The sequence below is a fragment of the Boleophthalmus pectinirostris genome, unplaced genomic scaffold (genome assembly GCF_026225935.1).
Source record: "Boleophthalmus pectinirostris isolate CB_2022bp ecotype Guang Dong unplaced genomic scaffold, ASM2622593v1 HiC_scaffold_21, whole genome shotgun sequence".
Taxonomy (NCBI): domain Eukaryota; kingdom Metazoa; phylum Chordata; class Actinopteri; order Gobiiformes; family Gobiidae; genus Boleophthalmus; species Boleophthalmus pectinirostris.
Window position 1 is genome coordinate 34,182,209 of NW_026571175.1, and position 27,404 is coordinate 34,209,612.

General features: G+C 39.5%; 1 protein-coding gene across 2 annotated transcripts; it reads right to left on the reverse strand.

Annotated features, from left to right (window-relative positions):
• Nucleotides 1-1,485: 1,485 nt before the first annotated feature.
• gtf2h4 (general transcription factor IIH, polypeptide 4) lies at nucleotides 1,486-27,404 on the reverse strand. 2 transcript variants are annotated; one of them, XM_055157586.1, is made up of 14 exons: nucleotides 27,277-27,404; nucleotides 25,250-25,368; nucleotides 23,831-23,935; nucleotides 23,267-23,398; nucleotides 22,491-22,676; nucleotides 21,884-21,992; nucleotides 17,785-17,853; nucleotides 15,034-15,117; nucleotides 11,489-11,663; nucleotides 9,261-9,391; nucleotides 8,015-8,062; nucleotides 7,589-7,667; nucleotides 6,153-6,214; nucleotides 1,486-1,670 (listed from the first exon to the last, which is right to left on the reverse strand). In XM_055157586.1, exons 2-14 carry the CDS (start codon nucleotides 25,366-25,368, stop codon nucleotides 1,560-1,562), a joined length of 1,410 nt encoding a protein of 469 aa, XP_055013561.1. In that variant the 5' UTR covers nucleotides 27,277-27,404; the 3' UTR covers nucleotides 1,486-1,559. The 2 variants fall into 2 exon arrangements, with proteins under 2 accessions (XP_055013561.1, XP_055013562.1); XM_055157587.1 differs by lacking the exon at nucleotides 27,277-27,404 and adding an exon at nucleotides 24,709-24,789.

The following is a 27,404-nucleotide window of genomic DNA, read 5'->3' on the forward strand; positions in this document are numbered from 1 at the left end:
ATATATATGTAGAACACACACATATACACATAATACAATATATATATGTACATACACACATTTACATACCTAAACATACATTCACACACACGCATACATACATTAAAAAAAGATTAAAAAAAGAACGTCAAAGTTTAAATTCCTTTCATCAAAAAACATTAGCAGAAATTGCACTATACATGCTTATTATGTACCATATATAAAAAAATTACCTAAGAGTATAAATATTGTGTACATTCTGTGAACTTGTACTATAATAAAGGTCTCCAAGTAAGAACTATATAATACATTTAGATCTCAATTTGGTCAGTAGATCGAACCAGCAAGACGTTTTTGGCTTTTGCTCCATGCGTTTGAGCAGTAGAAAGCTCCAGTTGAACGATTTCTGTGTAAGATAAGAGCCATTCTCGCTCAGTCAGAGGTTGAACTGATTTCCAACGGCATATTACCATATATTTGGCAGCTGTAAGGGTGACCAGAATTTCAAAATCAAAAACTGGGACATCCCTGATTTGGGCTGGTTGGTAATAATAAAATTGTGACACGAGTGCGTATTTAAGGTAAATTATTATGCACTGAATCAGTATGATCACATTTTCTTTGTGTTTTGGTCATTTTTAAGCAGCTTTTCTGTATTTTACCTGAACAAATGACAGTTTATGCCTCTCTTTACTGTGAGCAGGGATCAAATTGGTCAAAAATTGGGACACCTGGGACATTTCTTGTATAAAATTGGAACAAATCTGCTGGGACAGGGGACACAGAGCTCAAAACTGGGACTGTCCCGGGTAAAAAGGGACGACTGGTTACCTGTGTTTGCTGAATTTGAGATGCTGTCTGATGTGATTTGTAAATTAATGAAAACGCTATGATAAGTCAGCTCAACAAAAACTATTATTACATTATTATGTACAAAATTAAAATGTGACAGTAACTTCAGGGAAATTGAAATATTGATATTTAGCACCATGGACAGTGACCAACAGTGCTCCAAAGCCTTTAGACCTGATGGTGATAGATGGGATTTATCTAAAATAATTTCACGTCTTGCCAAGTCTACATTGAACAAAAGAAAAAACTGAATACGTTTACATTTTAAAAGTTTAAAGCCACATTTTTTTTTTTTTTACATTGGTTGCATTTATTAAACTGAAAAACATGCGTCCTTACTTTGAGCGGGCTTGCATCTCCATAAACTTGAGTCTTGCCCGGCCTGGAAGAGGACCTCCTCTGCTTGTTTCCATGTAAATGTTGCTCCCTTGGCTAGAATCTTCCAGAGTTTGGCATGTGGGGGCCATGTGAAGGGCCAAGTTTAGCCCCTGGGCCCCTTTTTGGTTCCCCTGGTCTCAATCAAGAAGAGACATTTTCCATAACTCAGTTTGTACTTCCTTCCTCATATTCCATTTGTCTTTTAAATTAAATTAATAATAACTTGTTTCAGAAGTCATGAACACATTTACAACAAGAAACAAACAAAACACAGAGTTTCATATTTAACATATTTAATAAAAAACATTTGACATAGAAAAAAGTGAATATTTTGAGACATTGGTTTAGTGCTACGTGTTGGACCTTTGTCGTTTCCAGAACCTCTTGACTTCGCTGTGTCCCTGAGGCGTTACCACCATCACCCTGTGGGGGGCGTCCTGCCACACCAGACAGCCCAGGCTCTGCAAAAACAAAACACAAACACAAGAGTTTTATCAGGGGAAAAACATACATGCAATAGAGACGAGCACAAAGCTAGATGGTACATCAGCGAAATATTGTACTCAAGTAAAGTAGTATGAAATAGTGGTCCAGGAAATGTCTAAAAGTAAGAGTATAGAAATATTTGAGAAAACTACTACTCAAGTAAGTCCATCTCATTTTTGTAACTGGCAGAACAAAAAATTGTATGTTTCTAATAATAATCTTTTTTTTTTTTCAAATGATACTCGCACAAATGAGACAAATTAAATCACAAATGTTCAAATCATTTCATACTGTCAACATAAAATTAAACTTCTGAGTGAAAAAATGTGAAAAGTGAAAATATGCATAGCACACTCACATGGCTGATATCCAAAGGGTTTTTTTTTTGTTTTGTTTTTTGTTTTATAATGTTTCAGCAAAAATCCTTCATCAGATCATTTTTCTTGCTTTAGATATCAGTTTACTGGACTGGTATAATATGATCCAAAGCAAGAAAAATGATCTGATGAAGGATTTTTGACAAAATGTGATTTAAAAACAAAAATTAAAAAAAAACTTTTAGATATCGGCCATCTGAGTGTGCTATGCATATTTTCACTTTTAAGTTTCTGCTCCTTACATTTGAACTTTGGTCTGCGTTTTCTGTTTCATTTGATTAACATAAAACTTCTGTCACTATAGACTCACTTTTACTTTTACTTAAGTAAGAGTACTGTTACTTCATACATATTACAGCATATATTATAATAAGTAGAAGTAAAAGTATGACCACTTAAAACTACCCCAGGAATTATAATTTGATTTAAAAAACATTAATCAAGTTCGTAAGGATGGGAAGAGACACAATTTCCACAAGACGAAACACGAGAGTAGGTCCACGAAACCAAAACAAGACGAGATTCTGAAACAGTTTAAACTAAAATAATTGTGTGATCTCGTTTGCAGTTTTGGCCTAACATTTTCTAATTTATTTAATAGAATTCTTTTTCTTCTGTCCCTTCATTTAAAAATGCTCTGGTTCAATATTTACAGAACCCATGTAATTGTTTTTTTGATCATTTTGTTTGTGACTATTTTTGAACTCTGTTTTAGTTTTTTAGTTTTTTTTTCTCTCGAATTTGTTTTATCATGTGTCAAACAGTCAAGTGTGTGTGTGCTTGTGTTGATTTTGTTGTTCTGATACTTATTTGAATTTACGCATTCTACTGTCTGCCCTATTGTATCTGTCTTTTATCGTTGTATTTAATGAGGACCCCCTCGAAAAACGAAATGGTGAGACATCTCAAGGGGCTTATCCACCAAACAAATACCGTATTTTCCAGACTATTAGGCGCTCTGGATTATAAGGCGCACTGTCATTAAATGGTCTATTTTCAAACTTTTTTCACAAATATACCGCACCGGACTTTAAAAGTAAACACAACAGTGTGATGGGTGAGTGGTTTTGTTTGTTTGTGGTGTTCACGGTGACTCTGGGCTTTGTTCAGTTGTGGCGTGTAGGGAGGGTGCTGTCTGGGACCAGCGGATTGTCGACGTGTTCGCAGTGACTCAGTTGTTCAGTCGTGTCTAGAAGTGGCACATTGCACTCTCTGCTTTTTCGGTTCGTTCCTCCGTTCCGTTCCTCGTCGGCGTGGGGTGATGAGTGTGTCTGTGGGTGTTTTTCGCTGTGCGGTCGCTGTCTGCTCCGTGTGTGTTTGCGGCTTTGTAGTTTACTGAAGTCGTGTTGGGACATCCGAGTGGATTCGTGTACAGGGCGCATGGTAATTTTTCGATGGGGTTAGAGGCTTAAGAGCGCGTCTAATAGCCCAGAAAATATGGTAAAATAAAATAAAATAAATATAAATATGTTTGCTGTAGTAGTAGACCTTCTTTTTGGAACCAGAGCTCCACAAGCGATGTCATTTACCAGCCCTTAACTCTTTTTGTCCAATCTAGATGTAAAACTAAATGTAAAACAATGTCACAAGATCAATTTCCACATGTCTGCACGATCTGGCAATTTTATCTTACGAGATCTTGTACTTAAGTAAATGGGCAATCCACTTCTGATCACAGGTTCAAAAGAATGAGCAGTTCTGACTTGCTAGTTCAACTTTCCCTTAAATAACATTTCTAACAGGTTTGAAGAGAGATTAAAGCTTTTGAAACTAAACGTCGAACTGTACTTTTCTGCCTGAGACCGTTGATAATAATTGCACCCTTTGGTAATTTCATAATTGCAGTCATTCAAACTGCAGTTTCAAAATCTGATTAGGTTTTCAGCTTTGGAGATCTATTTTTACACGAACCATCCGCAGAGACAATGGGGTAAAAACAAAGACTTGATGAAACCTTGAAACCAGAACCTGATCTAGCAGCCGACAATTCAGATGAAAAAATACGAATTTATCTTCATTTGCGCAGTAATAAAACAGCTGCACGGTGATGTAGCAGATTTTACTGGACGCTCTCCTCTCTGAGACTTTTTAAAAACGTTTTTAGGCACAACAGAGGCTTATTAACGTCCATAACTCAAAGAAGAAATGTAAAACTAAACATTAAATCTTTTTTTTTTGCTACCAAACTATGTATATGGTGTTTTAATAGAAATTGTCCACAGCTTCTAGTCCTTTTTTTTTCACAATTTTAGTGCAAACCAGGTAAAGTTGCAGCTTTCTGGTAGAAATCAGTGAAAAACTGAGTGTCTGTCCCCTGATAACAGCCTGGTGTTTCTGATTACAGATACATAACTGCAGGGGTAGGAACAATCACAAGTTTTGTCAGCATTAGATGGCCCCAAACAAGACTTGACATTTTTAATATTCTTCATCTTCTAGAATTCTAGTCCTAAAAAAAATGAAATCACTGTCACTCCATTTCAAAGCTACGCAGACATTTCTTAAAAACAGTGACAAAATATAGGCCTTGTAAAGAAATCTCAAACATACTGTTGCATAAATAACATCATATTTGACTTTTACAGATGTTTCTTTTTGCAGTTGTCATGTCCTTGTCTTGGCTGCCCCCTTGTGGCCGTGTATTTAATAGTTACCTGGTCCCCGAAGTGTTGACCAGGTTTTGTATTCACCCTGTGTGTCTGTGTGTCTGTCCACCCATGATAATTCTGCCATTTATGGACCGATTGTCACCAAATTTGGTACGTGGGTCAAGCCCCCGTGCCCGCTGTCGCAATAAAAAGTTTGGCGACGATCCGAGGTCATTTGAGCTCACACAGGTCAATTGAAAGGTCACAGCATTATAAAGGATCGGCAATTTCTTAATTTTCTAAACCATCTGCAGGGTAAAATATTCACCCAATCATCACACAAGTTGGCGCACACATAACGCCTCATGGGGGACCAGGTTGATATCTCTGATTGCGCTTGTTTGTGCTGTGTGCAGGTGGAGTTCGGGAGTGGCTCTGGTTTCATGGATCTATAATAAAAACTAAATAAGTTGGAACACCTTATCCAGTTATCTAGAGACAGACTTGTGGCCGCTCCAGGTACTGCAGCTCCCGAGAGTTTAGGCTCAGGAAGAATTCTCCCATAGAAGCACAGAGCATTTTTGGGGAATTCAAGCTGCCTGTGTTCAGCTGACAGAGAATCCACCTTTCGCAAAGAAAAGAATCCTACAAAATCCAATCTATTTTCATAACATAAACTTTCTAACTTTTTAAATCCTTTATAAGACTTAGCCTAGCCACGCTCTGAGTCAAAACACTCCACGCTGTGCACTTTACAGACGTCACACGGATGGGAGGTGCTTGCCCGTACTGAGAAAGTAAATGTGGAAGAGAAAATTATTTTTCAGCTAGCCTGATTCATCAGTCAGTTTCACTTTGTGGAAACCGTCTGACCTCGCAGTGTTAGAATAAATTTGCACGACGGTAGGCGGGTACTTTTTTTATTTAACCAATCGCTGCTATTTGGTCATGACGTATGTAATACACCACTAACGGGGTTAACTTGTTTATTAAGCTTTTCCCAAATCCTGTAGAAAGACAGGGCAATAACGTCTTTCCCCTTGATAAAATTCAGCAAAACATTCTCTTTGTTCTGGCTTTAAATCCTCGATCTCGGGAATCGTTGCCAACACAGAATATATGGCTCTTCGCTGATTGGCTGGTGCCCCAACTCGCACTTGCGGGGTTCTTGCAAATCGTCTAGTGTATTCCGATTCCTGACCTAATCGCTGGAGAGAAATGCAACTGAGTGAAGGCATTAGGTGGCACCAGCCTGACTACCACTGAGCAAAGGCCACTAAAAAAAATATGACACCACCTTGGATTCACCTTCAGATTTTATTGTAGTATAAAACCTGAATAAAACTCACTTACAGCTACAGCCTCTTCCTCGAAATGACATATCCAGTGAAACAAGCAAGTGACAGACCCCCACCCCCAACCAAAAAGTTACACAGTGCACCTTTAAACCACACATCACAGCTCTAATAGTGATGATATTTCAGATTCTTACCTGTGCTCTGTCTCGTAGCATCTCGAAATCAGCCTGAGAGAGAAACTGGTTGTAGAGAACACCTGAAAACACACGAGGAACACAATATTGTTTTAGAAAACCTTTCAAATAAACACTCTACTTAACTTATGATTAATCTGAATCATTTAACTACCCCTTTGTTTTGTAATCTTTGTGATTTTTGTTTATCTGCAATAAATTTGATGAAAAAATTACAGCTTTTCCTGTTGATTACCTTGTATTTTCCCTGAAATAATGTTGAACCTGATGATTTCTATTACAGACTAGACCATTTACTCAAAAAATCTGTAGCTGAATAATATTAATTTTAGCTTTTCCCCATCTGTATTAAAAATATTGGCCTATAGAACGTTGTGATGTGATCTGAATCCCAGCGACAGGATCCTAAACTCAAACAGTGTCTTAAATAAACCCGTGTGTAGCTGCGAGGTGCTCTAAGGTCCTGACTGATGTGAGGAGCACCACGAGCGCAGAGAGGGCACCGCAGAAGCACCCGTCACACTGGGCCCTTTCAATTATTCACAACAGCTCCTTGTTTCGATGAGCCGCTGGGGCCGACCGTGACTGAACCTCTGCAATAATTACAAGACACCAGCTGCTTGTTCTGCATCGACATCAGGGAATTATACAGATTTAAAACATTTACAAGTGTTTTGGGTTTTGCACAAACTTAGGATAGTAAGTAGTATAGTGCCGTATTTTTTGTCCTGGGATCAGTCCTGGTTTAGTCCGTTATCCGTTTTTTCCATTATTCATTTAAATTTTGTGTTTAAATGGAATGGAATGGAAAAAAAACAGATAACAAACTAAACCAGGACTGATCCCAGGACTGATCCCAGGACTAAACCAGGACTGATCCCAGACTGATCCCAGGACTGATCCCAGGACTGAACCAGGACTGAACCAGGACTACACCAGGTCTAAACCAGGACTGAACCAGTACTGAGAGTCGGGACGGGCCCAGAGGTGGCCCCACGCAGACTGTCGGGTGATCAGGACTGAGACCGGGACCAGACCGGGATCAGGGACCAGAATCCGGGACTGAGACTGATTTTTCATTTTGTTTTGGGAGACAAATTTCTTATTTTTGGTTTTATTTTGAAAAACGAATTAACGAATCATACACGGATTATCCTCCACCTGAAAAGTTTCACAGTGCACCTTTAAATTCTTGTTTCAACACTATTTTTTTTTTTTAATTAATCTAAATTTTTTGTCAACCTTGTCTTACACTGTATTAAGTAATAACATGTACACAACCGGGAGCACGGCGAGTACCTAAAAAGTCGTCTCACTGCAAGAAAGTCCCAGATTTCCGACTATATAAACCTGGTTAAAGACCTGGAATTGTATCTCCAGGTGCTGCTCTGAGGTCGCCCCCTGCTGGTGATAAGGTGGAAGTGTTCTGGAGGTACCTTCTGTGAACTGCAGCCGGTCTCTCTCCAGCTCCCACAGCCTGATCTGGTCCGTGATGGTGGGGGGCAGCACGGGGGTCTAAGAGAATACAGGGTCATACACAGGTCTAACAAATAATTAAATCTTGAGAAAATACTGTATGTCTACATCTAACCAGATTAATTACCCATATATAACGGACTAATTCTGACATCCTTTTGCTTTTTCCACTTAATTTTTGTGTGTAGTTGTATTCAGTTTTACCTCATTTTGAAAGGGGAGGGGAGGGACTTGCAAGTATTTTAACCTCATTGACATATTCACTGTATTTTTATTGCAGATTTTTGATGATTTTGTACTTTGAAGAACTTTGTGACTGTATGTGAAACACTCCATATAAATAAAGTGTACTTCAGAAGAATAAAAAGGCCAAGATCTCCTCGTACCTGTTTGAGCATGACCGGGTGAGCGCGCGTCTTCAGAAAGTGGATAATCTGTGGAAACAAAAACACAACAAAGTCATTTTACTCTTCAAATTTTACACATTGTCGGTTATTTCCTATAATTAGGTAAGGAGTTTTGGTGTCTCAGGATCTAAAGTTGTGTTTGTGCTTTGTTTGGACCTGGTTGAGTCCTGTTCCAGGCCTTTATTTTTGATCATAGACAAGTCCAGGTGTATGGAGTTCAACAGCGACGGTACAGCGAAGTACATTTCTTGATTTTTCCCATAAATTATCACATTTTTATAAATAGCTTTTCCAGCTTCAAGGCATTCAAAGCTCTTTACAACAAGGAACCACTCACCCATTCACACTCACACTCATACACCAGTGTACACAGACACTGGGGGCAAGGTGGGTTAAGTGTCTTGCCCAAAAACACAACAACAGTATTCATCTGCGTGTCGGCTTTGGAACAACCTACCTGAGAAAATAAGGCCCATCAATATAATCTTTTAAATTACTTCTAAAAAACTCATTTTTTTAACCGACTGACCTTCCTTTAACTGGCTTTAGCTTGACTTATTTTTATTCCATTTTATGAATTTATTTATTATAATTGATTGAATTGTTTGACCGTATTTTTGATTATCATTTTTGATGTGCCTCTGTTTTTTTTTTTCTGTGTGCTCTTTTATGCTTTAGTACGGATTTTTGTACAGCACTTTGTAAACCTTATTTTTAACCCTCTCAGGCTTAAATTAATTTTTAGTATCAGGAAAAATCTGATATTTGGGGAAAATTATAATATGGGGTAGTAATATACAATCCTGACTTTTTTATCCTTTGTAAACAAAAAAAGTATTTTGCACTTCTGGCAGGCCGTTTGCGTGTAGCCATTCTTGCACAGTCTGCATCGTCCATGTTTATCAGCATGGATGGGAGAAAAGGCTCCTGAGTAAAAAAAGCTCATAAAATATGGATGTGGAGTAAGTAAGTAATTGGAATTTGGAGAGGGTTAAAAGTGCGTTATAAATTGTTGTTGTTGTTTCTTTTTCTTAGTTCTTTGGGTTAAGTCTTGTCCAGGTGTTTTAAAAGGAAAAGCATATTCACAGTTTCGTTAACCTCCACAAAATATCGCAATAAAAATCGTACCGTGAGATGAATATTGAGAGCGATATAGATATCATTACATCTCTATATATTTGTTAACCGTTTTGACAAAGACCATGTTTCACACGGGGGTAAACACCTGGTTGGCCGTGATGCCGTTGGCGATGGCCTGCTGCACAGACTCCCTGGTGACCTGAGCCACCACCAGGTTTGGGAAACGATACAACATCTCAGAGAAGAGGGCCACCAGCGCGATCTGCAGCTCCGAGTCTGGAACAAGAAGAACAAGAACAAGGCTGGAGACCATGGATAGACTTAAGATAAAAATGACAGGTTTTTATCATTCTCTCATTTTCTGGTGGGATAATACCTGTTGTAAATATAAATTACAGTTTTACACAAATAAAGAAGCAATTTGTGAAGAAAACTTGACTAATATACTGAAAATGGCAGGAAGCAGAGAGCACAGGCCACTGAAAACAATATGACACCATGTTGGGTTCACCTTTAGATTTTATTATAGTTCTATGAGGAGGACATAGTTTACACAAGAAACACATTTTTTCTGACACTTTAAAAAAATATTCCAATTAAATGAAGGTGCCATTTTATACTAATATTTGTATATATTTGTTTAACCTGTTACCATCCACCTAATTTTGGCGTGTGCACAATAGCACTACATACCCAAATGCCATAGCTTATTAAAAGAAAACCTTAGAACCCACATGCTTGTGTGAGGCACCATTTTAAAGCTTAGGCCTTCTAGTTTCTGTAGATATGTATATTGTATTTTTTTGCTTCGAAAAAAGCACTGCTTCTCTGTCTCCCTCTCTTGTTGCGCTTGTAAACACAGGGTCCGTTTCAAAGACTATCTGAATGTCCCACCCACCGTTTGAAAGCTCTGGTGATAGGCTAAAACAATATGTCAATCATTTTCTGGAAGATCCAATGACTGAAGAGATTTCCCGTAAGCAAACTGATGACGCGTGCGTAAAGCCAGGAAGTACGTGGGTGCGTTAGCTTCTTCAGCGGCTTGTTCCAGCTAAACCCCGGCACCGACAACAGCGGGGAGGGTCTCATTTTGAAGCTAAGAGTGTGAGGAAAACAAGCGTACCCAAGAGCGGGAGAGAAAGGGAACTCAGAGAGGCAGAAGGCTCGGAAATGCAACATATAGTTTTCATTCACGGATTCATCCACTCATACGGACGAGGATTTTCTGGAGTATTTACCCACATGGAATTATTTTATGGAAAAAACAACTTGATATTCTTTTTCTGTGGATTATTACGGATTTATTGAGTACAACTTTTCATGTATTGAACGCGTTTTGGACCGACAGAACCGGCTCAAAGGTAAGAAACGCGTATCTCATTCTTTGTTTATGATGTGAATTTTTAAGTTATAGCGTTTTGGGCTCGTTGTACGGCATAAAATGAATGATATGGTTGTTTTATTGATAAATTAAGCTTTCAAACGATGTATGGCATGACAGTAGTGAAAACAATAATGAAGGTGAATATACAGAGTGAACATTTTTTATTGGAAAATCGCCCACCGGCGGGCGGGTGGTAAGTGGTTAATGATTATTAATGTGTAGGCTATATTAGAAGAGTTTGGCCCAAATTTTTATTTTTATTTCTGTGAAGTTTATAATTTTGCTCTCTGACTGGACATGGGCAGGAGATGTGACATACTACAGGTAATTTTGTAACTGTTACCAAGCAACCATAATATAAACAAAGGCCAAAACTTGCCAAAATTGCAAAATAGCACAATTATGGACAAGAAAACCCCTTTATTTTGTTACACGAAGGTTTAAACTACGAAAAATACCTTTCTTAGGCGTAAATTGCTCTACATTTTGGATGGAATTTTCAGTGTTGATAACATAACAGACATAAGAGGAGTACTGTGTAACTTTCCAGTTTGAGGGTCCGTCACCTGCTTGTTTTTATGAATATGTCATTGTTTTACCTGGAATGTTCCACAGTAAACATTAAACAGCTCTACTTTTATTCAATTATACATGTATTCAATTACGGGTGTTTTTTGTTTTTTTTAACTCAAAAACACCTAGAAAAATACGCATTCTGACTCTGAGCAACACCTTTATTTTGTTAAATGAAGGTTTAAATGACCTAAAATACTCTTCTTATGCGTAAACAGTCCTTGCATTTTGGATAGAATTTATAGTGTTGATGTCAAAGGTACATACAGTATATCTCTCAACTTTTCTCCAGCAAATTCGACTGAAAACTATGATTACTATTGGTACTGTCCCACCAAACCAAGTCAGAATTAGAAAAACATGAAAACCTGTGGGTCAAACTGAATACATTTTGTGGACTTGTTGCGCGGACTCACTTGTGTACGCGTAGATTCTGTAGTTTGTCTCCACCACGATGAAGCCGGCGTCTCCAGTACCAGGAGCAGAGTTAAAGGATGAAGATGAAGAGGAGGAGGAGGATGAGGAAGAGCTGGTCACTCCTGCAGCCAGCGTGATGGCCAGACGCGTGGGGTAATACCGCCGGGACTTCCTCTGTAATGAAAAACACATAAGACGGTTGCTTGTTTTTCTAGGCTTTAACTAAACCAGATCAAATGTTGAAATATGGAGTAAGAAGCTTTCAGAAATATTTGTGTGCATAGGATAGAAATCTGTGCATATTTGTCTGTAGTTGAGCATAAAATAAATATTTGTAAACTCTCAAATGAGTCCAGTCATACATAAAGTGTTGTGTGCGTATTTTATCCATCAGAATACGAATTGCAAAGTTACAACATCAAGAATTTACAATCACGAAAAGAAAATTTATGATTATTCTTTTTTCAGTGTGAATACGAATTCACAGAAGCGACTCGACTGTCAAAAACATATCATCACTTCACAGAACAATATTGATTGAGCAGAAGAAAAATCAATCGATATGCCAGACTTTTGCACCGCATACGGACTCTGAACCAGGACTGAACAAGGACTAAACCAGGACTGATCCCAGGACTGAACCGGGAGGACTGAACCGAGAGAACTAAACCAGGACTAAACCAGGACTAAACCAGGACTAAACCAAGTCTAAACCAGGTCTAAACCAGGTCTAAACCAGGTCTATACCAGGTCTATACCAGGACTAAACCAGGACTAAACCAGGACTAAACCAGGTCTAAACCAGGACTAAACCAGGTCTAAACCAGGTCTAAACCAGGACTAAACCAGGACTAAACCAGGACTAAACCAGGTCTATACCAGGACTAAACCAGGTCTAAACCAGGACTAAACCAGGTCTAAACCAGGTCTGAACCAGTACTAAACCAGGAGTAAACCAGGACTAAACCAGGCCTAAACCAGTACTAAACCAGGACTAAACCAGGACTAAACCAGGTCTAAACCAGGACTAAACCAACTAAACCAGGACTAAACCAGGACTAAACCAGGTCTAAACCAGGTCTAAACCAGGACTAAACCAGGTCTAAACCAGGTCTAAACCAGGACTAAACCAGGAGTAAACCAGGACTAAACCAGGACTAAACCAGGACTAAACCAGGACTAAACCAGGTCTAAACCAGGACTAAACTTGGACTTGAGAGAGAGAGAGAGAGGGAGAACCCTAAGCCAGTGGAGCAGGATGTCTGGAAAGCATGATCGTTCGACAGCTGCTCGGTCCTTTCACCCGCAATCACCCGACGATCTATGAGGGCGCACCTCCGGGCCCGTCCCAACACTCAGTCCTGGTTCAGTTGTGGTTTAGTCCTGTTTTAATCCTACATAAGCCCGAATGTGGCGCAAAAGTCCGGCATCTCGATCAATGTTTGTTCTGCTCAATAAATAGTACCTGTGAAGTGACGACGTATTTTTGACATTAGAGTCGCATCTGTGAATTCGTGTTCGTACTGAAGAAAGTAAAAGTTGCATTTTGTAACTCTTCTGCTTTGTCTGGAATGTTTCACAGTGTGGCATTAAACCTTTCTATCTTCATGGAAACCAAACCAGACCAAGTTACAGGTCAGATCTGTGGAGAAGCGACCCTGCTCACAGTCAGAAAGTCTGTTTTTCTCTGCATTTTTGAGCTGTAAAACCCCCTGTAATTGAATAAATGTAACGTAGAGCTGTCTAAAGCCATACTGTGGAACATTCCAGGTAGAGCAATGATGTATCCATAGAAACAAGCAGGAGACGGTGATGGACCCCCGATCAAAAAGCTACACAGTGCGCCTTTAAGAACTGAGAAACAGCGCAGATTTTCACCGAATCCACAATCGAAGCACCAAACTATTTTTTATCTCCGTTAAAATAAGTTATATATTTTGTTTCTGAATGTTACGAGAATTTTGGAGAGGAGACGTCTTCCGCATTCGAGACACGTGACAGAAATTAGAGGCTGTGGTTGGATCGTCTCAGGTTTGGTCAGTCTGGTTCTGGATTCAAACAGAACGCAGAAGGAGCTGGCTGGTCAGGTAAGTAAAATAACAATATAGGAAATAGTTATAAGAGTCGATATTTCCTCTGATATTTGAACAGAACGGCGTGTGGATAAAAGCAGTTATTATAATGATTAAAGGAAATGTACAGTCTTAAAAGGGCAGCTTCTCAAAGGGCTCTCATTAAGGGTAATTATAATTTTTATGCCTTTACAATGGACCTGAGAGAAATCATAAATGGCAAGAAAAATTAAACAGCTAGTCTTTGAGATTCAACAGGTCTATGTATAAACTATCAATATTATTAAAAGCTACTAGAAGATAAGATACCATAAAGTGAAAAATTACAGGTAAAAGAAACCCAGAATCTTTTTCCATGAGTTAACTAAATTGATTTAAAACTGTAATAATAATAATAATAATAATTTAAAAAACAGCATTGAGCTATTTAAAGTGCCCATATTACGCCGTTTTCTACACCAATTAAACAAAACACAACTCCAGGTCTGTTTTTTGAGGAGGTGACACCATTTTAACATGACTTAAAGTTTACAAGAGTTAGTTTTGCGTAACATAGGACCTTAATAAATTGGCAGCTGTTACGATTCCCGAGGTTTGGGTTTGTTATTTGCAATTTCAGCTAATCCTGGTTTTTATTTAATGAAAGGTAAACTTCAGATCTAATTAGGGATGGGCATTCGATAATTTTTTTTTAATCGATCGTCGAGAGAATTAACGATCAATTATCGATTAATCATTAACGTTTTTATATTAAAATTATCATCATTATTACTATCTGCACTACTAATCAGCCTAAATAAATTCAACTTTACAACATATAAACATAAACACTCTAGAGCCACATCAGCCCGTTTGACATAATGTGTTTAGTGCAGCTTTACGCAAGTCTCACAGAAATGAAACTTAAAACCGCATGACTAATTTGCATAAACTAAGCGAAGGGAAAAAAAACAGCTCTTGTGCGCTGATGCGGCACGACTCGGTGAATACAGGTTAGTGTGACCATATTTGCGTTTGTCAAAACCAGGACACCGTACGGGAGGTGGGAGGTGAGGACTCGTCTTTGACATTGTGCGATTCTCACCTGGCAAAACTTTTTCCCACTGGACACAGAAACATATGTGCTGCTTTGTACACTGTGCACATGGACTCACACTTGTCCCGACCGGAATGGAAAGCATGGAATTTCTTGTACAAGTCATCGTTAAATACGCATTCGCGCTTCGGCACGTTGCAGACTGACCGAATGTTTGTGTCTCGCTCCTTCTGAGTGCAGAGAGCTACATGTACGGACCTCCGTTTGTCCCCGGACACGGACGTTTGGTCACACTACGCTACGCACAGCAACCTGCATTCGGTTTGTTGATTAAAATGAACGTAATCGATGAAATTCTTAATGATCAATTATCGATTAATCAACTAATCATGCCCATCCCTAGTTCTAATCAGAAGTTCTCATCAGCAGGACTCACTTTTCTCTGGAAGACCAGGCCAAACTCTCGCAGGTGCTGGAGGAACGTGAGGAGCGACTCACTCATGCCCTCCACAGAGTAATCCTGCCGGAAACATGGACACACAAATACACAAAAACACACATAAACACACAATAACAATACAATAAACAAGAGGCAGAGACGCACATTGTGAGATAGAAACATATTACACCAGGAGTCTCCAGCCTGTAGCTCTACACCATCTTCCAAACAGTTCACCAAGGGATTTTTGAATTATACAAAATATAACAAAATAACAATATATAACAAAAAATAACAAATAACAAATAAAATAACAAAATAAAAATAATAAAACAAAAATAACTAACAATAATAACAAAATAACAATAATAAAATAACAAAAATAACAAAATATAACAAAAAAAGATAAGTTACCACTGTAAATGAATAGTTCTGAGGCCTAAATATGTGCACTAATAAATTACTTTAGTCTTTGGCCCAGTGAGGTTTATTTGGTCTTTTCCGATAATTTATGTTATTAGGTTCTTTTTTCAGACCAAGAGTTTTATTTTTCATATCTGACAGTTTCGACTGGTCACTCACAGTTTTCCTCAGAGTCTCGTGATGTTTCTGTGTCGTGTCGTTCAGCTGATTTAAACGGGTTTTGGCGCTGTCGTCCTGTCTCCACCGGTAGGAAGACAGCGCCAAAACCTGTTTAAATCAGCTGACTGGACACGTCAAAGCAACATCACGTGACTCATGACTCTGAGGAAGATCACAGGGAGCAGTCGAAACTGTCAGGCATCTGCAGTCCGACTTCCTCAGGACAGTATCCCAGGCGTGTGAGAGTAAAAAAGCCCCTCGTCCCGGTTTATCGTCCCGTGGGCACGTTTCTGTATTTCGATTGGCTATTTAATCCAGCGGCGGTGTTTGTCTTCTTCTGTCTCAATGCTGTTTGCTCCATCCCAGCCCATAATGTGGGTCTCTCTCTTACAGTGGTCAGAGATGGACGATTTGAGTTGTTCCTCACAGCAACATCACGTGACTTTGAGGAAGACTGTGAGTGAGCAGCCGAAACTGTCAGGTATGAAAACAAACTCTTGGTCTGAAAATAGAATCTAATAACATACTTTACAAGATCGCGGATACAAGCGCTCGAAATGAGTTTCCTCCGCAGGGTGGCTGGGCGCTCCCTTAGAGACAGGGTGAGGAGCTCAGTCACACGGGAGGAGCTCGGAGTAGAGCCGCTGCTCCTCCACGTCGAGAGGAGCCAGTTGAGGTGGCTCGGGCATCTGTTCCGGATGCCTCCTGGACGCCTCCCTCGGGAGGTGTTCCGGGCATGTCCCACCGGGAGGAGGCCCCGGGGAAGACCCAGGACACGCTGGAGGGACTATGTCTCTCGGCTGGCCTGGGAACACGCCTCGGGGTTCCCCTGGAGGAGCTGGAGGACGTGTCTGGGGTGAAGGAAGTCTGGGAGTCCCTGCTTAGACTGCTGCCCCCGCGACCCGGCCCCGGATAAGCGGACGAAAATGGATGGATGGATAACATACTTTAGTCTTTATTTGAAGGGACAATCTACAGAGACATTGGGCTCATAAAAACAGAGATGTCAGATTATAGTTTCAATCTGCAGTCCCTGAGATATAGATAATGGTTTATGTTTTCTAATGGTCCCATCTAGACTACCTCGGGTCCTCCTGCAGCTCAGAGTCGGGTCGGTCTCAGTGACTCTCACACGAGGACCAGAGCTCTGTGTGCTGCTGTGGTCAGCGCCTTTGAAGGCTGCACAGAGACACGTGTTCATGCGATTACTGTTTATTTATGAAGGGGAAAGGCTGCAGTCGCCCCAGCGTTCGACTTAAATACAATCCAACGGAATTAATCAGGAGCACCACAGCACTGCAGCAGCTCGACCACGACCACCGGACTCCACGGCCCTGGTCTGAGCGCCTCTGTTACTTCAGGGGGCTGATAAGGGCCTTTGTACTTTTTTTCTGTTTGTCCAGCTTCTGATAAACGAAAATTCTCAATCTCATGGACATGTAAAGCATTAATGGAAATCTGTAACCCACTTATTTTCAGCCAAATCAACCATTCTGAGGAGAATCTGAACCAGTTTGTACTCCAAAACCACAAATAAAAATAACAAAATAAATTCCTGGACTTGTTTGCCTAAAATCTGGTGTTTAGTGAGATTTGCTTCAGCTTTGACCTGGGAAATGTTAAGACCCAACAAAAGCTCATTCTGCCGTCTCTCAGATCATCCCCCGGGGAGGTCGGTCGAATTTGAAATCTGACTTTCCTCTTGTTTCCAATTCAAATTAGAGAACAGAGGGCAGTGAGAGGACGGCAGAGGCCAAAACTCCAGAGCCTCAACTTCACAAAGAGTTCAGAGGTTTGTTTATCCTCAGAAACAGAAACAGATTCAGTCTGAATTGAGAGTCACCTTAGTCAGGCATTTTAGGAAAAATAGGTCAATACTCACAGAATAGAATGCTCACAGCCACTGGCACTGCACCGCGTACACTCTGAGCCCAGGGTCAGGCTGTGGCTCTTATATATTTTCTTGCGACTTCTAAAATGAGCAGCTCTCTGGCATTTCTGTTTTCTAAAGGTGACTCACCGGAGGGAAAAGGCTGGAGACTCTTTTATTACAGTAACAAATCCAAGGTTTCTGTTGCTTGTTTTTTTGGCGCCACTTTGAGGACTTTTGCCCGATAAAAAATACAACATTTAGTTCCAATAGTTGAATAGGAGGACGTCACTCACCCGCCCCAGAGTGGAGAAGCTGAGCTGGAACAGGAAGGACAGGATCTCCACCAGGTCCATGCCTCTCGACTACAACACAAACATGACACACTTTCATGAACTTTGACAAAATGAACCCCACATGCATTTAAAGTAACAATAGACAATAGCAGGTTAAAATAAGCATCTATGTGTTTTATTATCTCAGAGTCAGGAAGTGCACTGTTACCATGCTAGTTGTTGTTAGCATTATAATGGCAAAAAAGGTGCAAAAAAAGTGCTTATAAACTCACCACGGTGAATTAAGTTTGTGCAATTAACTGAATTTTGAGCACGATTTTGATTTGCACGTCAAATGATCTCCAAACTCATATAATCAAGTTGCTGGACATATAGTTTATTTTGGATACATTTATGTTTTTCTGTACCTTATTTCATGTTCAAAGTATATTTTATTCATTTTATGTTTTATACATCACAAAACTGCTCTAAGATACATATTTATAGACTACATTTATTTTCAATTTGAAAATAAGCATAGTTTATGCTAAACTTTGTAGCCTATCATTTTTTTGAGAGCGAGAATTGTTAAATAAATGCACCATGTAACTAAGAAATAGTCGTTTGAATAATCTTGATTTCAATATTGACCAAAATAATCATTATAATGATTTTTTCCATAATCAAGCAGCCCTACGGTGAATAAATCGAATGTTCTGAATGCAAAAGGTAAGTGACGGATAACTCTGGACCACTGCAAACTGTTTAAAATTAAGTGGATCTGTTTCAGTAAAAATCTGGTGCAGCGCTTTTAAGTGTAAATGGTCACATTTTTATACAGCGCTTTTCCACCTTCAAGGCTCAAAGCTCTTTACATCAAGGAACTGCTCACTCATTCACACACAAACTCATACACCAGAGTATGTAGACAGTGAGTTCGCGCAATTTGTGTCTGTTTACATTCTGCCACTACATGTGCAGTTACACGGAGGCTCGGCTCTTTAATATTCACAAGGAAACTCGTCTGTGGTTGGGGCACTGTTTCCTGCAGCACTATACAGTTAGAGCGGCCGCCTTGACAACAATTGCCCCTCGCTTTGACTATGTCCCTCCGTCACGTGAATCCTGCAAAACTACGGCCATTGAATCCTGCAAAACTACGGCCATTGCATCGTGGTTCTCGCCTTTTGCTTCCCCCCCTAGCGAAAGTGTATATTTTCAGTCGCTGTGGATGTTGTAACTGCAGCAGATCTGAACTTACTGCAGACAATGTCGTCAAGTTTTTCTGGCCAAAAATCTGAAGATTGAGTAAAACTTCACGCTGGAACTGTTTGTGCTGCACTTTACTTTTTGAAAAGTTTTGTTTAAAGTTTACAAGAAATTTATTTTTTATAATATTTCAAACATTTGTTGCCTATATGAGAATATTTTATTTAACTTATTAGTTTTACCAAGCAGCACTTTGCATTTATTTTATTTTCCCGTTTGTATAATGTTAAAACAAACTGTCGGTTTCATAAACATCCAAATAAACAAGTATTTTGTCTTGAACTGTGATTTTTGTGTTCCATTACACCCCTAAAAAAATTGTAAATTGAGGTTTTATAGAGTTTTACATCTTAAACTGTGTATTTTAAACAAAGCATTTTATTGTAGGATATCAGGTGTTATATAATGATTAACATAATATTCCCAGTATCTCATACCAAAACCAGAGCTGTGAGTATTGCAGGATGAAAACTATGAAGTACTGTGTGTACTCTTAAGGTGCTACAAGTATATTGTGTATACTTTTGAGGTGCTTTGAGCTGAAGTACTGCATATATTTTTGAGGTGTCCCTGTAAATTGGCCAGGTGGCGTCTCCTGCTTGTTTCTACGGAGACAAAAGTTTAATGCCATACTCTGGAATATTAGAGGTAAAGCAAAAGTTACACAATGAAACTTTAAACCCAGCGGAGGGGAAAGCACACGGAAAATCCTCAGTTAAAACCTTCAGAAGCTCCTTTTATAACTGACGGCTGGAGCTTTTGTCTCTTAGCAACAGAGTAAAAATATTTTGTGATGTAATTTCAGAACAGTACGTGTCTCCTATACGCGCCTAAAAGGAAGATAATGACTGTTATTATTCCATAGGCCGTGTTACATCAGTGCGGCGGCTCTACAGCTGCTGCCCTCGTCGAGAAAGTGGAGCGAGACTAAATCCACTCTGGTTTAAACGAGCCTCGTCCAATCAGGAGAGAAAGACCGAGGGCGGGGCTGCAAAAGTAATGCCCAAATATAGAGAGTGTTGAGACGTCATCGTTAGGGCTGAGTATCGTTAAGAAGTTGCCGATGTTTTTCGATACAGTGCAGTTTCGATTCGATATGATATGATATATTTCAAATCAATTCGATACAGGAACACCGGCTCGAGCGTCCCCCTGGCTTGAAAGTCCCAGCTCGAGAGTCCCATTCTCTGCGTACTTGCTGTGCGGGGGAGAGGGGGGACGATCTCGCTGGCCTTTAGTGTGTGATGTATCGAGTTAGAAAATCAGCTTCTATATCATGATAAATTGAAATGTGAACATAGCGAGACCAAATGTCTGGCCTTGTTTATGTCATTTTACTGATCTTCCCAAAGTGGTGCACATTTTTTCAGTCTGTAATATCAATATAATCCTTATTGGCTCGCAGAAGTTTACGATGAAATCATATTTTAAATAATTTTTTCTTGTTCCCCATGTCCTGTAACAGGGTGTCAAACTCAAATTCACAGAGGGGCAAAATTAAAAACTGGGACTAAGTCGTAAATAGTTATTGAAAAATTTTAACAACATCTGCATGTTTTCTCTTCTTTCGAGATATGTAATATTAAACCTTTTCTTATTAAAATAAATATTTAATAATAGTTTTGCTTAAACATCGAATGCAGAACAAGCAAAATATAAATAACTAGAAAAGCACTCAGAGAGCGCAGACCTCCGCCAAGGACTACCCCCATTTTTTATATAAATTGCGATAAAATCAGTCTTCTGGATCAGATCCGGATCAGCCTTTGGAATATGAAAGAGGATCCCATTGTCCATCCCTGAGTCAAATTTCATGGGGTTTGGTCAATAATTAACTGAGATATTGAGAAACAAAATTTTTGGCCCCATTTACCACAATGTTAACTAAAATTTCAAAGTGATCCAGAATCCAGGATTTCTTCCGGATCACCCCCAAAATGAAATCAGTTCTTCCTTTTCACATTTCCAACAAATCCTGAAAATTTCATCAAAATCGGTCCATAACTTTTTGAGTTATGTTGCTAACAGACAAACAAAAAAACAAGCAGACAAACGCCGGCAAAAACATAACCTCCTTGGCGGAGGTAATAAAAAATGTTTAAATAAATAATGTCTCTATAGTCTATTTGTATTTGGTGGGCAGCTCTAATACATATTTGATATGAGCTCGCGGGCCAAACATAATTATATCGCAGGGCAAATATGGCCCCCGTGCCTGAGTTTGCCATGTCTGTCCTATAACATCTGCAACTGCTGATTTGGGAAGAAATATTAATTAAATAAAATATAAATTTCTTACCTGCTGCCATGAACATAATTTGTAAGCAGCACAACACAAGAAAATTAAAAAGCTACAGAATTCACAAAAAAATCATTCAAAATCACTTAAGGACTTAACTATGTATTTCATTGAAATATGTAAGAGAAAAAATAGTTGTGGCACTTACTCCAAAATGCTTAGCTTTTTTTTTTTTTTTTTTTAAGTATATAGACTAACTTAGTTTTATAAAGTGCACAATTCAGGGGAACTTTCCAGTTAATTTCCAAAAAAAGCTGAAATCATGGCTGTGATAATAAAAGTCTGCTAAGTTAATTATGTTTGTGCAAAGTTTACTCATCAAAACTATGAAAATGTCAACAAAAATAATTTAGTAAAACATACCTAAAAATGCTCTTGGCGACATATCGATACTGTATCATAAAATTAATCGATATTTCAATACTTTTGTACATCCCTGGTCATCGTGGTCAAAGTGTTTTGAGTTGAAGTACTGTGTGTACTCTTGAGGTGCTTTGAGTTGAAGTACTGTGTGTACTCTTGAGGTGCTTTGAGTTGGAGTACTGTGTGTACCTGGGCAGTCTTGAGGTACTGCAGAGTGAAGTACCAGAGCTGGGAGGCCGTGTCCAACAAGAGGAACTGGAATCCTGCAGAGGTGATGTAAGGAGCCTCTCCAGCCTCACTGTGACACACAAGATCAATACTGGTTCAGTCCGGGTACAGTCCGGGTACAGTCCCGGTACAGTCCCGGTTCAGCCCGGTTCAATCCTGATCCTACTTCCATCCTGATCCTGTCCTGGCTCAGTCATAGTTCAGTCATGATTCAGCCCTAGTCCGGATTACATCCTGGCCTAGTCCTGGTTCCACCGTTGTTCAATGCTTGTCCTGGTTCAGTCTTTGGTTCAGTCTTTGGTTCAGTCTTTGGTTCAGTCTTTGGTTCAGTCTTTGGTTCAGTCTTTGGTTCAGTCTTTGGTTCAATCCTGATCCAATCCTGATCCTGCTTCCATTCTGGCCCAGTCTTGGTTCAGTCCTGGTTCAGTCCTAGTTCAGTTCTGGTTGAGTCCTGGTTGAGTCCTGGTTAAGTCTTGGTTCAATCATGATCCAATCATGATCCAGTCCTGATCCTGCTTCCATCCTGTCCCAGTCCTGGACCAGTCCCGGTCCACTCCCGATTCAGTACCTCCTCATGAGTCCAGCCTGCACCAGGAGCTGTGCGAGGTCTTGGCTCACGGCCGCGCTGGGGGATCCCACCATGAAGTGCAGGATGACCTCCCAGCGCTCCAGGGCGTATTTGTCCAGGCTCTCGATGTCCCGCGCGTGACGGTCCGGACCCAGACTGCTGCCCTCGTCTGCCCAGGCCTTACCCCTGCACACAACCACACAGACAACGCTATATATATATTTTTTTTAATCAACAAAAACAAACCCCAAACCGTCTTTCTGTGAGGTGAGAGGTTTTTTAATTTACATTACATAGTTATCTCTTGGTTTCATTACAGGAAGCGTTTCTGCATCTGAGCAAAGAACTGTGCCATTAATCAAAATGGAGTCACAATTTATCACAATTAATGCTCGACAATCACAATTAATGCTCCAGTCTATTATAAAATTACAGAATTGCTGTGATTGACTGGAGCAAAGCCACTTGTCTAATTACAGTGATAATTAAAACATTAATGACAAATTAATGATAATAAATCCATTTTCTTTCTGAATTTAGTTCAAACTCGGCCAACTGATATAAAACTCAACAGTGACCACCTGCCCCCTGGTTCCAGTTATTTTTAATTTAAATCTGGTTTTGAAACTTTATAAACCGCCCAGTTTTTTAAAGCATTTCACCAAATATTACCCCCCTGAGAAGAGCCACCCTTACCCTTCATTAGAGTCACACTCGCCCCCGAGCGGAGCCACACTTACCCCCAGATACCCCCCCGGGGGCAAACAGATCCTTACCCCCCGAGCAAAGCGATGCGCAGGTTGTCCTTGAACACTGGGTTGAGGCTGTAGCCCTGGAGCCCTCCCTGGAGCTGCAGACTGTGCCACAGACGGAGGCCGCTCAGAATCGACACGCACTCGTCATGATCCCTGCACAAAAACAACACTGGCACATAACACAAAAATACAATAACACAAAAATACAATAACATAAAAATACAACATACAATAACACAAAAATACAATAACATAAAAATACAATAACACAAAAATACAACATACAATAACACAAAAATACAATAACATAAAAATACAATAACACAAAAATACAACATACAATAACACAAAAACACAATAACACAATTTACCAAAAATACAATAACACAAAAATATGGACTGGAACTGAAAAAAACATTGCATATGTTTACTCTGCAGCGACTGTTTTCTTGCATTTCAGAACATGTTTGTAGAGGTAAAACTATAGGAGCTGTAGGAGGAGGAGAGGAGGGGAGGAAGAGAAGAGGACAGGAGGACAGGAGAGCAGGAGAAGAAGAGAGGAGATAATGTATTGCTGAGACTCACTTCTGACCGTCTTTCTTCACCCACAGAGCCACAGCGGCCTGGGGCAGAGGCTGGTCCAGAAACAGCATTCGCATCACGTAGTTCTTGGCCAGAGACGGCAGCTCCCTGTGGAGAGCCAGAGGACTGTAACACCCGTGTTCGGGGGGGACCCACTGCTCGGATTTGTGAAATGAAACATATAGAATAAGGCTTGAACGACTTTAAGAAAAAACTGAATTGAGATATTTCTGACAGATATTGCGATTTTGATTTCATTCACGATTTTTTTCAGATCAAGTTTCAGTGCACATGAACATTTAGAAACATCACAGAAACTTACATCATACCAGAGTCCTGCACTGATGATTTGACACTGGACCATAACTACGCAACAACGCAGACAATAAGGGCTGTGAATGCTCCTCTCTACCACCGCTCTACAGACATACACTCCACTTTCATTTCTTTCAATATACATTGAGTAATAATGTGTTTAATGCAGCTTTGAGCACATTTGTTTACGTTTTACAACTAGTTCAGCTTCTGTTGGACTAAAGGACACGACTCAGTGGAATATGAGTGTTCTCTCTGTGACAGAGGTGCTGATGATGGTGAGTCTGTTCTGTGCTTCTATTGCGTGGAACTTTACACAAATGCCAGGTTAAATCCTAGACCTTGCGTTGTGGCAGTGAATAACTTCGCGGCACATAGACCTCGACACAGATCCATAAATCCATAAATTGGGCTTTTGGAGCACTGCAAAAAACGTGGCTTTGATGCTCCCAAAATTGTGTTGTCTGAGATTGCGATTTTCGGTCCAAAACAATAGATCGTTCAGCCCTAATATAGTAATTCACTCCATACGGAGTTTTGTTCTCATAGTATTAAAATAGTCTTACTATGTCTAGGTGCATGCATGAAGTTCAGTCTCTTCTGCCTTTGTGTGATGGACACATCTGTTAATGGCAGACGTCCTGCCCCTGAAACATGCTCACTGTTTACATTTTATTTAGTGCAAAACACAATGCCTAAAAGTTTAAACAGAAAATTACCCTTACTGGTAAATGTAAAAATGGGCAAGGTACAAACCCGAGGCACTCCGACTGAATATACATGACAACATCACATGACAACATGTCATGCCTCGGGTTTGTACCTTGCCCATTTTTACATTTTCCAGTAAGGGTAATTTTCTGTTTAAAGAATACTGTTTTAACCCTCGTAGAGCACCTGTACTGTTATTTTTTTTTACTTTTTATGACCCAGTGAAGCGCTCTACCTCTTTTTCTTTACCAAATGCCTGAAACTGTTTTGTTGCTTTCTAATGCCATTTTGTTTGAAGTAAATAAAAAAACACAACTAAGGATCAAATCTATGAAACACAAATAACTGTAACTGTCCTCTGAAGACGACAGCAGATAGAAGTGAAGCTCGTGTGACCTGTACACAGCGAGGCAGGTCGCCGGGTGGTTGTAGAGCCGGTCCAGGAGCTCAGGGCTCAGCTCGCGCAGGTACTCGTGCAGGTTCTTACACTGCAGCTGGACCTTCAGCTTCATCATCTGAAACACACACACAAACACACACACAAACACACACAAAACAGACTTATATGAGGCTCATTCTGCTTTTCGATTGGATAATCATCTTGAGAACCAAACAAATATAACATTAACAACATGGCCATTTTGTAATTAAGAATAAATCATCACTACAGTTTTCTTGATGGGATTTTTTTCAGATTTTTGCGTTTCAGATGACGTCACAACAGATATCCTCAACTGTCTAATAATCCTGAAAACAATATTTGACCATTTCCACAATTATAAAACAGTAATTGACCAGTGCAACACTTTTAACTTTTGGTAAACATGGGCAATAGGTATAAAGCTCAAGCAAATAAAATGTACCTTAAAATAAGTAACATGTAAATTATATCAGGAATGCCCAGTAAAAATTTCTATTTGCATTTGAACTCTTTGACAAAAAGATCATGTTGGCACAAAGATTCACTACACCTAATATTCTTCTAAATAATTTATTGTTTCTAACCAGAGTCTAAATTTGGAGATTTCCCTTCAAACCGTGCCCCGTCTTATGCTCGATAGGTACGGCATACAGTTATATAAATATCTATTTTTTGTTTATAAAGAAGTATTTTATGGAGCTATTTTATGAAGCCCTGACTGTGAGAAAGATGGACTGGCGTGGGCAAAGTTGTGTTTTAGTTCGGGTGACCAGATTTTCAAAATAAAAAACTGGGATATCCTCGTTTTTCTGGTGGCTGTTAATAATAAAATTGTGTAAAGAATGCGTACTTAAGGAAAATTGTTAAGCAGAAACCATTCATTACTAAAATGTGAGTCAATATAGTCACATTTTCTTTGTGTTTTGGTCATTTTTAAGGAGCTTTTTCTGTATTTTACATAATCAAATGACAATTCATGCCTCTCTTTACTGTTGCCAGGAATCAGATTGGTCAAAAATAGTAACACCTGGGCAGTGTTGGGGAGTAACAGATTACATGTACCGGAGTTATGTAATCAGAGTACAAATTATGAGTAACTGTATTCAGTTACAGTTACTGTTTCAGTGAGTGGTAACTGGATTACATTTACTTTGTTGAAATAAATGGATTACACTTTGGTATTTTCCTGTTTTCACATTTTAGGCTATATCCTTCTTTTTTTCCCAGTAATTCCACTCATTGCTGGAAACTAAACCAGGTCTGAACTAGATCTAAACCAGGACTAAACCAGGTCTAAACCAGGTCTAAACCAGGACTAAACCAGGACTAAACCAGGACTAAAACCAGGTCTAAACCAGGACTAAATCAGGATTTAACAGGACTAAACCATGTTGCGTGGATGTGTCTCCTCTTCTATCAATAATATTTTTAATTTGGGCTTTTCATTTTCTTTAAGCAAACATAACATCTGATGTTACGATATCCTCGTCTTTGTTTCTCTACAGTAAATCAAGTAATCCAAAATATTCAGATTACATTACTCACCTAAAGTAACTTAATGGATCACGTTACAAACTACATTTTGGGGTATGTAATCTGTAATCCGTAGGGGAATACATTTTAAAAGTAACCTTCCCAACACTGCACCTGGGACATTTCTTGTATAAAACTGGGACAAATTACAGGTTTTGGATAAATCCACTGGGACAGGGGACACAGGGCTCAAAACTGAGACTGTTCCGGGTAAACAGGGACGTCTGGTCACCCTGGTTTAAGTTTAAGTTTTTCCTCGAGTGATGCAGAAAAGAGGAAGCCACTGTCTTTGTGAATGTTCATGTATGTAAGACATTTCCACAGAAACAACACTTAAATAGCATTAATCTTCCTCCATTCGTTTGCATTGTGCTAACTTTGCCGTAAAACTTCGCTTACAAACACCCTACGGACAGTTACGACAGGGCCTAACTCCCGAATATCATTATAAAAAGTTAGAATACAATACCTTTGGACTTAAAACCGGTCAGGTAATCATCGAATATAATAAAAATCGGGACACATGTGTTTTGTTTACAGCTCCAGGTCCTGCAGCTCCTCACCGCTACGCCGCCATGCCGCCTGGTCATGTGATCG